Source organism: Pithys albifrons, chromosome 3 (assembly GCF_047495875.1).
Source record: "Pithys albifrons albifrons isolate INPA30051 chromosome 3, PitAlb_v1, whole genome shotgun sequence".
Taxonomy (NCBI): Eukaryota; Metazoa; Chordata; class Aves; order Passeriformes; family Thamnophilidae; genus Pithys; species Pithys albifrons.
The window spans coordinates 20,354,412-20,370,874 of record NC_092460.1 but is presented as its reverse complement, the minus strand read 5'-3'; the positions used below and the strand labels follow the sequence as shown (position 1 = coordinate 20,370,874).

The window sequence follows — 16,463 nt, the reverse complement described above, 5'->3', positions numbered from 1 at the left end:
GAGGACTGATGCTGAGCAACTGATGTTTGGGCAGCTTTTTGCCATTGAATTAAATAAGGGAAGAAACAGGGAAGTCACTAATAAGCTGAAAGATAAATAAGATCTGGTTTATCACACTGAACAGTGTGATCAACTCTGGCTCTTGGCCCAGGGATAAGCTGTTATAGGTGGGTGTTGGGACTCCACTCCACTGAAGGTGTGGTTTCCAGTGGGACAAATCTGTGCTGTCCTGAGAGCAGTTGGAGAGTCATTGATCTGCTGAGGTAGGCTGGAAAATTGGATACATGTAGTTTTTTTGGCAATGGCTTCATGTGCTCATATGTCTTTGGTAATTGGAGAAATTATCTGAAGCAAGTGAGTTTGAAGTATTGAGTACCCTTCAAAGAAAACATCACAGAAAATGAAGCATGCCGGTCCAAACCTGAGATACAATTGTTAATGGGTTGGATGGGTTTTGGCCCCTCAGTACTGCTGTTTAATGTTACGGAACTCTTTTTGCTATTGAACTTTTAATTGTACAAAGACAAAGAAATACAAAAGTTTCCATGAGCAGCTCCTTGCTTACCTCACCAACATCACTCAGAGGAATAATATTTAGGAATCAGCTTAGTGGGAACTGAGTACCTTAGGCTAGGACAGTTAAGCATTTAGCCCTTCTGAAACCTTTTTAACTAGAAAACAGTTCAATGACTTTCAAAATAATAATAAAGCATGGTTTTGTATTATTAAAATAATTAGACAGTATTTGGTTAAAACTTTGCTGCCTAAGTTTTTCAGCTGGAAATGGAACTTCACCAGCTGAGCAGCACATGAAAAAGAAATGTCATCCTTTCTCCCACAGCAGTCCCCCCTCTGTCACCAGCAAAGAAGCCTTTAAAATAAATTAGATTCAGTGAAGTTGCTAAACCCATGAGAGGATTTAATTTTTCTTATATAACTGTCCTCTGAGTAATGTAATAATGTTGATACAATTTAATTTATAACACTTAAATACCAGTTATTGTATATAGTAAAAATCACAGAACATGGAGGCTTGGGAGGAAGCTCTGGGGTGTGTCCCATCAGTGTCCTGCTCAGTGCAGGGCTCAGCCTGGGGCAGTGCCCAACCACTGTTAGTGACAGTGTTTCCTGATTTCCAGACAGAGTATCTCTTGTTTCAGCTTGTGCTCATTGCCTTTTCCTTTTTCTGCACATGCTCCTCTGATGGCAGGAGGTTTGGAACGAGATGGTCTATAATGCCCCTTCCAGCTCAGACCATTCTGTGATTCCACACCTGATTGTTTGCTGGAACAGAGGGATGAAATACTTTATAGAAGTTACAGAAATATCTAACACAGTGAGATTTCTAGACTGCTCACACTCTGAATTTCATAGTAAACCTTTCTGTTCAGTGCTCAAAGTTAGTTTAAATCAAAGTCTAGCCAAACAAATTTTGAAAATCCATCTTCATAAAGGTAATTCTGTACTTTGCTGTTACATATAGTAACTGAAGAGACTTACTGGACAGTGTGTTTTGTCTTACAAGACATTGCTTTTTAGAAGGCAGTTGTTCAATTAGGTGAAATGTATGTGACTAGGAAGATTCTTCCTATTTCCCCAAAGTTTGCCTTATCTAAAGAGTGCACTGATAGAGCAATAATTTTTAAAAATCACAATACTCAACAAGCTTATTCTTTGCATTATAACTGTGTCTGGAATATTCTCCATTATCTGGAATAGTTTGTAAAGGTTGCCTGTGACAGGTTTCGTTGACTACACAGTCTCACCAGTGGAAGAAACTGCTCATGACTTTGAATATGAAGGAAAACTTTGCCTAATCTTTACAACAAACTAGACCATGGATCAATGTATTAAGTGTTGTGCAGAGGGGCAGAGAAGAAAACAGTTCCTACTTTCAATATCCTATTTCAATTCCATGCCTCCTCCACCCCCGAAATGAATTGCTCTCTTCAGTGGTTTGAAGCTGAACTCAAAAATTCTACTTCAAGAACATCCCATCACTCATTTCTTTGATTTCTGAATGTGATGAATTTCCCTTTCAGAAATATCTAAGAAGAAGTTATCAACTTGTTACCATACAGTTTTGGTTGAGAACTGATCCCCTGTGGGTAGGTCAGTGTGGTGGAAAGCCCCACAGTAGCTGATAAAACAGATGAATGGACAACAGAAAGTTTGCTGAGTGCCAGACGGGATGTGAGGTCTGTAACTGCAGGTGGGAAAGATTTCAAAGGCCAAATGAGTGGTTCTGAGCTAACATTTCCCTGATATGGAGCTATGGAGAAATCAAGCCTCATTGATGTCTTTTGAAACTCCTTTTCTTGAAAGTTATCTTGAAGTCTTCAACCACAGCCTTGGTATGGTGTGTCTCTAATTCAAATTTAGCTCATTAGAAAATATTTTCTGTTACCCATAATAAAAAATTAAAATGGGGAAAAACATCCATCTCTGATGTATAGGAAATCAAAATGTCAATTTTTAATTACAGTACAAGTTTTTTAAACTTATGAGGACAAGGAACTCCATCAATAGAAGTGATTCATTTGTTTATCACACTAGAGGAGAAATATCAGAGATAACCTAAGAGCTCTTAGGTGAATTCTGTGCTATAGTAGCACTTAAATTTAGTGCCACAAAGAAGTAAAGTATATTTTTGTAGTGCAAGAGATCTGTTGCTTGGTTTAGGGTGAATTTTAGGGAAAATTTCTTTAACAGCCTTGGTTTTTATTCCCATTTTGAAAGCATACTGACTCTATTGGCTGCCTGCAGTCAGGCTTTTAAAAGCAGCTTCTCACTCTGCTGCTCACAGTTGGGTTCATGTGTTCTTTCTGCAGTCCCATAAACTTGGTGTAATTGCAATTATGTAACAGGCACAAAGATCACAGTAATCCCATGTCAGGGAGAGGATTCTGAGCCCCACCAGCTGCTTGGCTGTGAGCAGCTGGAAGCCTTTCTGGTGGCACATGTGCCCTGTGCCCACCCTGCAGAGCTCCTGTGACAGTGCTGGGCACGGCTCTGCTCAGCCTCACCAGGCTAGATGGACTTGAAACAGCAGAATTAGCTTCTACCACATGGACAAGATCACGGTGTGTATTCCTGTTCTTTTTCAAAGCACTGAGTTACAAATTATGAAGTGCAACAGAGTGGATTTGGTTTGGAATGGGGGAAGAATTTGCCACACTCCAGGAAATCAATTGGTGGTTGTGCCATCTCCGGACAGCTTTGTGCCACCAGGCTGGGCAAAGACTCACCCACCATGAGGACCCTGCTAGAACATTGCTTTCTTACTGGGAATGAAAATCCACAGCAGAGCTGGTGGGCTCCCACTGTGTTACAGCAGGTCCAGCAGGGCAGATAAAGGAAGGGAAAATGTGGGAATTAAATGAGGAGATTTGATAGTTAGGACATAACTGTTTGCAGACCAACTGCTAGTCCGACAGATTTTGAAATTCTATGGTCAAAAAATCCAAAGCAATTTTGAAAAGGCTTGCAGAGTCCAGCGTCATGCAAGACCCTCCAACCCAAACTGTCTGCACAGCATCATCAGAATTCTTGTTTGTTCAGTTGTTTCTGTAGTAATGGAAGTTCTACAGAAATAAATCTAACACTTAGACAAGTTTTCAGCTGAATCTGGGTTGGACATAGAATTTTAGAACTGAGTTTTGGAGTGAAGCTGAGGCTGCCTCTGTTATTTAGAAAATTGTTGATGTATGGACATAGCAAATGTGCTTGTAGGGGTCTGGTGCTGCTGATGCAACTTCTACTTTATCATACTAGCTTTCTGTCCATTTGAAACAAAACTAAACCATAAACCTGATGTGCCTGTTGTATTGCTAGAACATCATTACCCTACTTTTGATAATTAATTTTTTTTTCTACTTGTGCTTTTATACCAACGCTTGCAATTTTCTGGGTAATGTTTATTTTTATCCTACTTGATAAACATAATGGGAAAAGTGACAGGTAGGATTATAATAATAATCACAGGGGAAACAGACCTGTAAGATTTTAATAACGTGTTTGTAAAATACTTTATAAAATATATAATGCTATATAAATTATTTATCTTCCCTACAGTGTTGAACTATATAACATGAAATAAATCTGATGCTACATTATCTGTTGTGCATTTAATACTGCAAATCATGTTTCTTTATTCGCTTGGTTTCAACTTGTGTCTTCAGAAATTGTCTTTATAATTATATGAAAAGCATTCTTTCTGCATAAGAGGAGAGAGGAGAAATTTTTCCATAACTTCTTGATGCCTCCTCCACAAGATAGGAATGTTGTGTATACACCACAAGTATCTCCATGGAAGCAATGATGAGATTAGTGAGATCACTGGATAAATCAAAACTTTAATGAATTAATATTTTGATTGCCTTTCAAGTTTTCTGTTACTTCTGTGTTACAGACAGTGCATGAGAGGGTGTGTTTATACTAAAGATGTGTACAAAATGCACATGTAAGATGACATAACTTCATGTGGGGAATGTGTTGGTATTTGGTGCCAAATGTCATTTTCTGATAATGGGAACTGAGCTGGGAAGGATCCCTGTTATTGGAATAATGCATATCTTGCCAGCTACACTTTGTGAAGATAGAGTGTGGTTGCTCAAACAAGAACATGTCATAGGTGTAGGATTGAAACATGGCTCATATCTCAGTTAGGGAACCTTCCTATAATGCCTTTTATTGTTATGGGATTCTCTGTCTCCACTGAAAATGGTCTGCGCTCTTCAGTCAGTACAGCTTCAAGGATTTCTGTGGACCCTTTTTTCCCTTTTAGAATTTGGGGGTTTTTTTGAAAAGAAAAGGGAGATTTTTCCAGTTCTGAAGGGCCTTCCTAACATCTGACAGTCTCCTTTTGTGATATGATCTGCAAATACTGATCTTAGTTCCTTCTCCCACCCAAAGTCTGTCTCCATGAAGAGTGGTGGATGATTGATGTTCACACAGGCTGTCAGAGCACACCTCCACAGTGTGTCCCCTGTCACCAGCCACCTGCTTATGATGGGTGTTGCTTTGGAATTGAAGGTTTATCTGGTTTTTAGATGAATAGAACTGTGCCTTTATAACTCAGCAGCATGAAGCTGTTGAAAAGACTGGAAGTAGATGAGTGTGCTGTTCTGCCAGAAAGGTGTTGCTTCCTCAGCCATGGGCAGGGACTATAAAGAAGTGTTGGGAAGAGGGGGAGAAGGAGGAGGATAATGGTAGAGGCCGTATTTACGGGTATGTGGTGGGTATGAGCTAGTTTGACAAAAATGATCCTTGTGTCAAGAGATGATTTAATCTTCTGTTTGGATGTAAAGTGCAACACTGGAGCAGGATTTTTAGAGGGACTGTGAGGTCTCAGAAATATTGAACAGTCAGCTGAACAAACCATTCCATGATTCTGTGATGGTTTTATGGACGGTTCCCTGGGCAGCCTGATCTGGTTGGTGGTGCTTTGGTGAAGGGATGAACAGAAGGACCCTCCAGTTGAGCTCAGTCTGTGATCTGTGATCCTGTTTCAGAACACTGAGTGTATCTTAAATACCATATATTGTTTCTGAATTGTTTATTTCTGCAATTCTTTAACTATCCCCTGTTTGATTATGACTGAAGGCTCATTTACAGGCCTCAGACAGCAGTTCTGCATCACCAGTGAATTCAAAAGGTGCAGTGAAACACGGCAAGTGTTGATTTACAGCAGAACAAATAAAGTCTTTGCAGTTGCAATGGCATGGACTGGGGTGTACAAATGTTGTTAATTGTTGTGAAAGATGCTTTTATGTTTACTGTCTAGATTTCCTGTACAAGGGTGTGCAACCCTTAAAAGTAAATGTGCTTTTACACGTACGTTGTGGTTTTTTTGCAGGGTTTATAAATGTGATGAAAATAGACTTACACACAGTTTTATTTTTAATGTAAAACCTGGGCACATCAAAGGAGGAGGAGGATAGAAGAATTTGAATGTATCCTTTTATATACGATAATGTTTAATTTTCATTTCAGTCAAAGGATTTATATCAGATCTAATCATTACTATGGCAGAATTTACATCAGTTGTGGCTTCCTTCACACACATGTTCTTTTTGGATAGTTGCCTTTTGTTGGTAGTAGAATGAAGTTTAAAATCCTACACAAAATAATGGCAGTCATCAAACATGCTTGTGGGGTTCTGTTCATTTGTTTGCACATTTGTTTGTTTTCAGTTTTTAAGAGCATGAAGAAAAGATTGAACAGTAGAAATAATTATCCTCTTAGGTACAGTAACTTGAACAAATCAAGTGCTATACCCTGAAAAATGGCATTTTAAGCTCCAAAGCACTTTCAGATGAAAGAAATTGGTTCTGTGTTTGCTGCTTCTGTGCTTTTTTTTTTTCCTCATGAAACAAGGAACAATGGAAGGAAATGTGTCTGAGCCATTCTTATACCAGAAAAACCATAGTGTGCATTTTTGTGTTTGTTTCTTGTATTGTGTTGTTTCATTAACAGTTAGTCATGTTCAAACAAAATTCTTCTCATGAATATTTTTGTATAATATTCTGATGAATGCCTAGGAAAGCTGCAATAAAACCAGAAGGGACTAATTACTATGTAGAATTCCTATCTAGTGTTATTGTTTGTGTATTTGTTTGGAATGTATTACTGGAGATGTGAAAAAGGCTTTCTAGCTACAAGTTTATTTGTAAACAAATACTTTCTGTGCTGTTTACTTGCCTTTTTCTGTTTTGTGCTTACAAACAGCTTTCAAAGTATTTGGTACCTTCAGATGCTGGTTCTGTAAGATACTTTAGGCACAGGTCTGGCTCCAGGTGTGTGTGAGCTGAACTCACATCCTCAGGAGCTTCCCAGCTCTGCCTTTGGAGCAGCTGGTGCTCAGTTGTTTGTTCAGTTGTTTCTGTAGTAATGGAAGTTTTACAGAAATAAAGTAGGTCACACAGAACCCATCTTGGAAAAGGGTATTTTCGGAGAAAGGCTTCGATTGCTCTGTCTCAGGCTCCTGCAGAACTGGTGCTGAATAAAAAGGACACAAAAAGTAATGAAGAGTAAAGGAACAGAAAATAAACTTGAAGGCACTGATAGAATGGAGAACATCAGAGGAAGCAAGAAAGCAAGGGAATGTCCTGGAAGGGGATATCAGGATTCTGACTGAGATAAAATGAGGATGCCCCATCACCTTGATAAGCTGTGGTTAAGGGCTGAAAGTACAGAGTTTTGGAAGGGCTGTAAGAAGAAACCAAACATCAATCTGGGACATCATCACTGAAAAAAAACCAAACAAAAAACCCCCAAAGTTGATTTTGTTGCAAGGTAGGAAACCATTCAGACAGGAAAAGGAAAGGCTGTGAGAGCAGGGACAGAAAAACAGAACTTGTGGAGGGACTAGGGATGCCAGGAATTTGTCAGCCTGGTCAGCTAGCTAGGATAGGGCCATTGTGTACAGGGATCTGGGGAATTTGGGGAAATTATCATCTCTTTTCTCTACCTGCTGTTTTATTAAAACAGCCTGAAGAAATGCAGTTTTTCTAACCCTTGGCTTTGATTTTTTTTTCCTCAGTTTAATTTCTTTGTGTGTGTTTAAATTTGCAATTTTTGTCTCAACTGAAGTAAAAAGTATCTGATAGTTAATTCTTCAGATTACAGCCAAAACTAACTCTAGCTATAGTTTAATTATTAAAGGTTAGAAGCCAGTTCTGAAAAAAATTATGGGGGAACTACTGTTATAATTACAGGATAAGGTCCTGCACTGGGAGCACAGTGTGGGGCATCCCCTTGGTTCTTAGACAGCAGAGTTATGTCCCTGACTGTGGAGTGCACTGAGCGGGCTCTGACATGCAGCCAGGTCTGAATCCTGAACAAAGGCAAACGCTCCCTTAGTGCAGAGCACTCTTCATGTTGGCTGTTCATTTACGGCTTTTTCTTTTCCTGTGGGAAAGGGCGATGGGGAAGGAATTGTTGAATATGCAAAATGCTTGAAGTGTTTTGGGTTTCAGCAAGATGAAGATGGTGCTTACTGTGCACAGGCACCCAAGATGAAAGGAGGGTGCTGAGCTTCATAATTATCCCTCTGGGTCTATACCATAAAGTCTGGAAAAGCTGCAAGTTGGAACTTGCAGGTATTTGATGAATTTCAAGGTGCATTTTTATTTTTTTGCCACTTCTGAAAGGTGCAGTCAGTGGACCAAGAGGAACATGAAACAGGTCCCAGGAGGTGTGTCCATCCATCCTGCCGTGTGTGGTTCATTTCTAGTATATTCAGCCACACACACATGAGATGTAAAGTCATTTGGGCTGCCCAAATTTCTGATCTATTGTCTTTGTGCTACAGCACAGAACAATAATATGTTTAACCTCATATCTATCAGAAAGAAAGCTTGCATTTTATAGCTATAAACTAATTTAGCTGCTTTCAATTTAAACAGATGCTTGAATATATTCTTTTTCTCATTAAATTTCCTAAATGTTTGGTTTTGAATCCTAGACTAAGCTTTGATAAGCCCTAATTGATTTGGGAAGCTGCATGTTCTCATGTGATAGTTGTGCTGTTTGACTGATGTAACAATTAATTGTAAGCCTTTGCCTCTGCCCACAGTCTTGACTCCTCAGCATATCTGAAGCATTTATAACATAGTAAACACTGTGGTTTACATAATAAAACTATTCCAGGTTCTGCTAAGCAGAGTGTTTTGGTACAAGTGTATGTAAATTCATCTCAGTTGTGTGGGGGAGTTTGTGTGGGGGTTGAGGGTTTGTTTGGCAGTGTGGAGGCAACAGACTTTCATGAATCCCCTGACAGTACATTTATATTTCTGGTGAGTTTATTTAAAAGATCAACAGTTGTTCTCTGTTTGAATGACATGTTAATTCTAAGATGCAGAGCCACTCTCTGCCTTGTAGGTGAACACCAAGTTGGGAACCCCTGCTGTGGAAGGTTAGTTGCAGGTACCAGGTGTTCCTGATGTGTGGAGGAAATGCAAAAGTCTCCATTCAGGGGGATTTATTGAACTTACAATCTGGAACTGTGTAAAATCAACCAGCAGCAACTCGTGAACAGTTAATACACAGGGCTTTCTTCCCCCTATTCTTGCTATTACTTATGGAAATAATGCTTGTCATTTCAAGAAAACAAGTGTGGGAATTCTGCTCTTCTCCTGAATAGGCATAATTTGCATGCGAAATTTAAATTCTACAAAGAAGTTTGGATATAAAAGCATGTATTTACAGAAACAGGTGCATTCAGAGAGTCTGCCCAGATTTGTGCAGGCTGGGAGGGTTGACAGCTGCTTTATTATTATCTGCTCATTTTATGGCTCCTCCTGTCGTTGCCTGTGGCATGTTTGGGGTTGGCTCACTCAGGTGTGCTCGGGACAGAGGAGAAGGGAGAACAAAGCCCAAGTTAACAACTCAGTTTGAGTATCAGATTCTTGTCATGACAGTCATTTTGGGCATCAGCTTCCATGGCTTTCTGTATTTCATGATTTCCCCTCTTAAAAGGTTCACTCTTTTGAAGTAATATCCAAAGTTTGCATAGTCATAGTCTATTAGAGTTTAAATGTCTTTTTCATGAAAACGTGTATTTGCCTTTAGTGAAGAGCCTGTGACAAGTTCAGCTCTCAGTGTTGACATCTCACACAACTTCCTTTGCACAGTACTCTGGAGTTTCTTCAAGTTAGTTTGCAATTGTTCATTTCTGTATTGAATTTTTCACTTTTGTTTTGTGTTTACTCTTCCATTTGCATGTCATTTATTATGGTACCTCTACTTTGTTCTTTATGAACCTTTGTAAGATTTGACACACAGAGCTGTGCCCCTGTCCTGGGAGTGTCCAAGGCCAGGTTGAACAGGGTTGGAGCAACCTGGGATGGTGGGAGGTGTCCCTGCCCATGGCAGGGGGTGGAACGAGATGGTCCCTTCCAGGTCCCTTCAAGGTCCCTTCCAAATCAGACCATTCCATAGGTTGGTGGTTCTGCCTGCTCTGAGAGTTGAATGAAGTGTGAGTCATTTTTCCCCTTTTTTTAACAAGGCTATGTTCCTCCTAGGCTCTGGCTGTGCTTGGGCTGTCAGTTCCTTAGGCCCTCCAGGGTTTGCCTGTCCTAAACCACTAATGCCAAACTCAGGGAACCACTTTGTGCCCTTCAGTTCCGAGGAGAAGCCGTGGCAGTGCCACTGGAGCTGCTGTGTGGGTGGTGCAGGTGGCAGAGCAGCGCCAAGAGGGGACAGGGAGAGCAGAACAGCTCCCAGGCTGTGCAGGAATCTTGGAGCAGCCAGTGACTGCATGGAAGTATTTGCCTATCACAGAATTACTTCTGCAGCTGGCACCTCATCAGCCTCTCTCTGTACAAACCAACCAACCCACCAAGGAGTGTGCCCTCTGCTCACCCACAGCGCTTGGACCAGGGCAGTGATGGCACAGCTCAGGATGGAGGAGCTGAGACACTCCCGGGGATCTGCTGGGGAGGAGCCGAGACACTCTAGGGGTTCTGCTGGGGAGTTGCTGAGACACTCACGGGGATCTGCTGGGGAGGAGCTGAGACACTCCAGGGGATCTGCTAGGGAGTTACAGGAACCTTCTTCTGTCACTTGTCTCCTTTCGTTTTGCCTTTGAATCACCTCATGATGTATTTCTACAAGTATTCATTGTTCTGCTGTGTCAGAGGTGTGTTTGTCAGGGTTGCAGTTTGTGGACTTTGTCTTCAGGAGATTGGAGTGGTTCAGGCAAAGAGGGACTATCTGTCTAAACTTGGGATTTCTGCTTCTCTCTGGCTTGAATCATACCATAAACTCTATTTAAAGATTTTGGGTTTTGTATTTATTTTCCACATCCTTGACCCTAGCTGGTGAGCTGGACATTTGTGTTTGGCTTGGCAAGCTCCAAACTGCTCATCTAGGGCAGGATGAAAACTCTTTTTTTCCCTTTTGTAAACAAACTGTTCCTTCAGTATTTTCCATAAGGATTTGCAACATCATTTTGTGACGCTTCTAGGAATCAAGAAAATATTGTCACTCTGAGTTTTCCTTTTCCACAGCTTGTAGCAAAGCAGAGAAATGTTTTATGTTTCCCTAGGTTGGATTTAAAGAGTTTTTTTCAGAATGTTTTCAAATTCCAGAAATACTACATTTTTTTTCCTGAAGGGTTTCTTACAGCTCTGGGTCAATAGGCATTGTCGCCTGTCTAGAAATGGGGCTATTTGTAATTTTTATTTGTCTCCCCAGTGCACTGAGAACAGTGCCCCATTGTCCCAGGCACTGCACACATTTAAAATACTGCTTTGTGCCCTGAAGAATTTACAGCCTAAATAACTGCTCGTGTTCTGTTGTGTGGGTTTTTTTGATATATTTTAGGGGTCAGGATGCAGAATGAGAGGTTAACTCCTCTGGCAGTTCTGTGCCAACACACAGGTTCTGTTTTGGAGCAGATTAACTGGATTTCATGTCCCAGGGACGCAGAGCTGCTGCTGCTCCTTGTGGCAGGTGAGGGGCTCCCTCCTCCTCTGTGCTCCAGAAATGGCATTCTTTGTCGTGGAAGGGACTGATGGTGCTCCAGCAGTGTTGCAGATAATTTGGGCAAGTTTGAAAGGCCCCAAGTCAGACAGTTTATACATTATAAACTTGGTATTATGATATTATTAAGTCCAACTCAAAGCTCAGTACTCAAGTTAGTCCTGAGCCCAAGCCCTGCCACGTGGAAGGAGGGGATTTGCCAAGAGCTAAACCTCTGAAAAATCATGACAAGTCTTTTAAGTGCCCCTCTGTTTCTCTGGAAGAACAGGCTCGTGGGATATATATGTTTTTCCCCTCAAAACAGTTCTGCTTTCAAGTCCCTCAGATCTGCTCCCTGAAAACTGCTCTGAATTTCCAACATTTACCTTAGTGTGTTCACAAGGGTAATACCAGATTCCTTGATATTCTTTGAAAACATTAATTTTTTTCCCCTACTTCTTATTGAACAACCACAAGTCAGAAAATAAAAGTACAATATTATTGTACTGCAGAAAAAAAGTCTGTGTAGCTTTTAATTTTGTTAAACATAGAAAAGTTTCCATGTAACATCTTGCCTTTAAGCTGCTATTTATGAGATCTAATATTTGAGTGTAGAGTGAAGTATGGGAGAACAATTAGTTCATGAATGTCTTCAATTTTTTCTGCAGTGCTTGGTAAATTAGGCTGTTTATTATAAGTTATTACTCATATTAAGAATGTGCCAATGAGTCAGCAAACCAAAATATCTGGGTTTTGGTCTTGCTAGAGATGATCTTAAATAGCAAATAGCCAAAGTGACAAATGCTGAAAAGAATATGTTAAAAATATCCTCAAGATGACAAATAATTAATGGTGTGTAAGTTGTTAACAGAAAAGAAAACCCCTGAATGTTATGGAAAGCTTTGTTGGTGCTAATCAGCAGTTGATAAAATCCCATTTATTCTTCCTTTTAAATAGTAGTATGAATTTATAAAGGTATATTAAAAGCATATTTCAAGTCCACAAACTAAAATTAGACTTTCTTTTTGTTGCAGATCTGGGACATGAGTGATGATGAAACAATCTGAAAGCAGCTGGTTGAGGAGGAGGAGGATGACCTGATGCAGCCCTGCCTTTTACCTCTTACCTGACAAGTTAATGATTGCTAACCCCTTCTGGCTGCTGCAGATACAAATACAACATAACATACAAAATATACACATTTTGACATGAACAACTTCCCCTTCAAGACAGTCTGTTATGGACAGAAGTCTCCATGTATTCATTTTTATTATGTAAATAACTGAAGCAGTGTGGTTATGTTTAGACTTGGTCTTCTTTTTTTTTTTTTTTTAGTTTCTAAATATGGCTTACATATAAAATATACTGCTTAAGTAAACTTTGGTGGTTTATTTGTCCCAGGTTTTATTTTCTTTGTCAGTGCACATGTCCAAGCAGCATGTCTTTATTCATCTTTCCCAGATTTGTGCCCCTGTAGTTGGAATCTGTTGTTAAGATTGAGCATGTTCTGCTACTGGGAATGAAACTTCATCTTCAAAGGAGAGCAGGAGTAGGTGAGAACCCACAGCTCCTGCTCCCACCACGTTGCTCTGTCTGCAGGCACATATTTACAGTACAGTTGTTCCTGATGTGTCATTGCAGGTGTTACTCTCTGTAAAGATCTCATCACTTCACGCTATGGAAACTGTGATTGGACTTACTCTGCACTGAAAAGACCAAATTACATTTGTGTCATGATTAAGCTCCCTTGAAGCTCAGAGAAGTAAAAAAAAATTATGCTTTAGGGGGTGGATCACTGATTCAGTAAAAACTTCCAGAAAAATATTTAACTGAAATAAGAAATTGGTTCTCTGACTTTGCTGTTCTTGGATATGGTCCTGCAGTACGTTACAGGTGTTAAAAAGGAGCAATTCTGAAATTTTTTTTGGTCCATTTAAGTCTTTCAATGTTTGAGTTTTTGCAGCATCAGGAATGGTTTCAGACCTTATGGATGAGCACAAACAGTAGTTTGAGAATCCTTAAGTTTAAAAGATAACTTGAGGAAAAGGACTTTTAAAATGTCAAAGTACATTACTACAAAATTGCTTTTAACTTGAAATAGGTTTTAGAAGGATATTTGAAATGCCTTTTATAGCTTTATATTGTGGGGTTTATGGGCTAATTCACTAAGAAAAAATGCAAATCACTTCATCTGCCAAGCAGTCTCTATTTCCCATATATATTATGAAAATTAGTCGGCCAATCCAATTATTTTACTTCCTTAACATAAGCTATGAATACTTTTTGCAGAGAATTTCACAGCTTCTCTCTGTGCCACATCAGAAGTTCATTCAGGTCAAGGATATCTGCAACTCACATATTGTGACCATAAAAGAAGATTTATCGAAACATTCTGGGGTTTGCACCAAGTATGTAAAATAATAGCCATTATTTGGATTTAGTTTAACTATCATATTCATATATTTACATGTTTTTTATGTAAGGCAGTGTCTAGTTTAATTAACTTCATTGTAATATAAAAATATATATATGAATGCAATATATTTTTGGAGGTCTGTAATGATAGCAAACTGCTTTTTTGGTGGTCAGGCACTGAACACAAAGACTCATAACATTCCATGTACGTTTTTAAAGCAGTGTGTTAAATTACATGATGAATTTGGAGCTCAGATGACTTCCATATTGTTATCCATGCCATTGTCCAGCTGGAGCCACGGATTGGTACCAGGGTAGTTTAAAGGGAACAATCTGGTTTATCATTTGGGATTGCTGACCTTGGAGTGGGAATGTCTTTGCAGAATTTGGTTATCTGAAACTTGAAAGCTGACTGTGGTAAACATTAGTAATTATTTCAATATCTGCAACTCTGCTTATTCTGTTGAAGTTACCTTGTAGCTTTGCATTGGAAGTGTGTGTTTCAGTGCAGTAGAACCCAAGGCAGGAAGGTTCAGAGCTCAGGGTTAATGCAATGTTTCCTCCCCTCTGGAGTTTCAGTAAGGCCCAGCTCTCCCAGGCTGAGCAGCTTCCTGTCCATGTGCTCCCCAGATGTCTCTGATGCTCAGAAACACTTCACTTGGACTTGCAATAACTTCCGTTGTCTAACTGTAATGTTTTCTTTCTCCTTGTGGACGAGAGTTGCTCTTATTTTGCTTTTACTCAATTTCTAGGCATTTACTGAGTGAGAAATCGTGAGAAGCCATCGAAATGAATGAAGGCACATTCACATATATTAGCAGACAAACACATTTATTTACTGGCTTGTATGCACTTCATGGCAGGATTTCAGCACAGTCCTCAGCTGCAGTTATTGCTGTTTAATGGAAGAAGCTGAACTTTCCCTCTGTTGATGAAGAAGGAAGGATTTTAATGGTATTTGTGCTGCTGTGATGTCAGTGAAGCATCCAAACTCATACCATCACTGCAGAACCCAACAGCTACTGTGGCTCTTCAGGTGTGAAACAAACCTGTTGGGAAGAGGGAAGGAGCAGCCTCAGAGGAACCTTCTCACCTTCCTAAATTATCTAATAGGAATGCATTATGTGGCACTGGGGTGGCAACTGTGACACCTCCATACCTCATCTGGGACCATTTCATACTGTTAGGGGAAGAACAGAGATAGCACTGGAAAGCTGTTGACACCACTTTTGTACTTGAGTATTAAAGAAACTCACCAAAGGATCTCCTCTGTTTTGATTTCACACTTCTACTGACTCGAATTTTTCTGCAGTGTCACCCCTTCAACGTGTTTCCTGGCTGAGGTTTGGAATTTGTTACATGACTGTACCACATTCATCCAAGTGAGAAACTTGAGGTTCTGTGTGAGAGTTTTCTCCCTTAAAGCCCTCACTTGCTCTCGTCCTTCCTTTCACAGTCTGCTGTGGCATCATCTGTCAGTCAGAAATAAAATTTCCCTTGGGTCTGTGCCCTTTATGTCACTGTGCTGGTTTAAAGGTGAACCAGTGGGAGAAATGAACTCAGCTCAAGGAGAGATTATAGGTCAGAGTTACAATTTGCTAAAAAGATTATAATAAATACAACTATATCCAGAAAACTGATTCTAACCCAGATGTATAACCCAGCACCCTGCAACACAAACAGAATGGTGCCCACTGGCCCCTGTGCTGGTCCCCCTGAGTGCAAAGTGAAAGGAAAGGAAACCTGTTGGTGAGGATTATGGTGCAGTCTGGTCGAGGATGGCAGTCACAGTCCTATCAAGGTTCTGGTCCTCCTCTGGATCCCAGGAGTGGTACCCCAAGTCACCAGAGCCCAAGATTATTTGCCATCTGGTTCAGGTGGGAACACCCAGTCCCTCCCCCAGGGCAGGGAGTTCCACACTGGGGGATCTGACTCTGGGAGTCAGGGGGGATTTTGGAATTGTTGAAGGCTCATCAGCAGACATGAGCCCTCAGGTGGGTGGGGAGGTGCTCATGCCTCTATCACAGCTGAGTCATTGATGTGAGGACAGAAACACTGCCCTGTCTCCCAGGGTTCTTTAACACCCAGCCTGTAGCCTGAGGGGTCAAGTGTGCCCTGGGCAGCTGCTGCCAATGGTCCATTGGTAACAGTCCATCAGAAATGACAGAGAGAGTGTAGAATACACAGTTTTGGTTATACCCACATAGTGATAGACTGGTCCCAACCCCTGTGACTAGGACAGTCATGTGTAAATTGTCCTACACCATTAGATCCAACAGAATCATGGCCAGTACCTAGTTCAGCCCACAGGGAACCTGTTCATGTAGGGTGGGTAGTTTGAATCTAAAACCTTCCACACTAGGACTCTGTAAGGGAGAAAAGGCACAAATTTGAAAATGGCACAAACCCATGAAAAAAGATTCCTGATGGCCCAGACATGGGGAGTGGGACTATGGGAGCTCTATCCTAGGAAGCTGATGGTTCTCAAGAGCTAAACAGAGCTCCTGCTTCAGTAGAAGTCAACAGCACAGTGGTTATTTTGACATATCAGATTAAAATGTAGTGACTGCTCCAGGCCTTAA

The 16,463-nt window shown here is 40.5% G+C and overlaps 1 protein-coding gene across 2 annotated transcripts in view; it reads left to right on the top strand.

Annotated features, from left to right (window-relative positions):
• Positions 1-12,863, top strand: part of ATG7 (autophagy related 7) — a 105,927-nt gene extending 93,064 nt beyond the window's left edge. For both annotated transcript variants that reach the window (XM_071550908.1, XM_071550907.1), the window contains exon 19: positions 12,501-12,863. In XM_071550908.1, coding sequence (XP_071407009.1) covers positions 12,501-12,533 — 33 coding nt within the window. In that variant the 3' untranslated portion in view covers positions 12,534-12,863. The remainder of the gene's footprint in view (positions 1-12,500) is intronic.
• Positions 12,864-16,463: the final 3,600 nt, after the last annotated feature.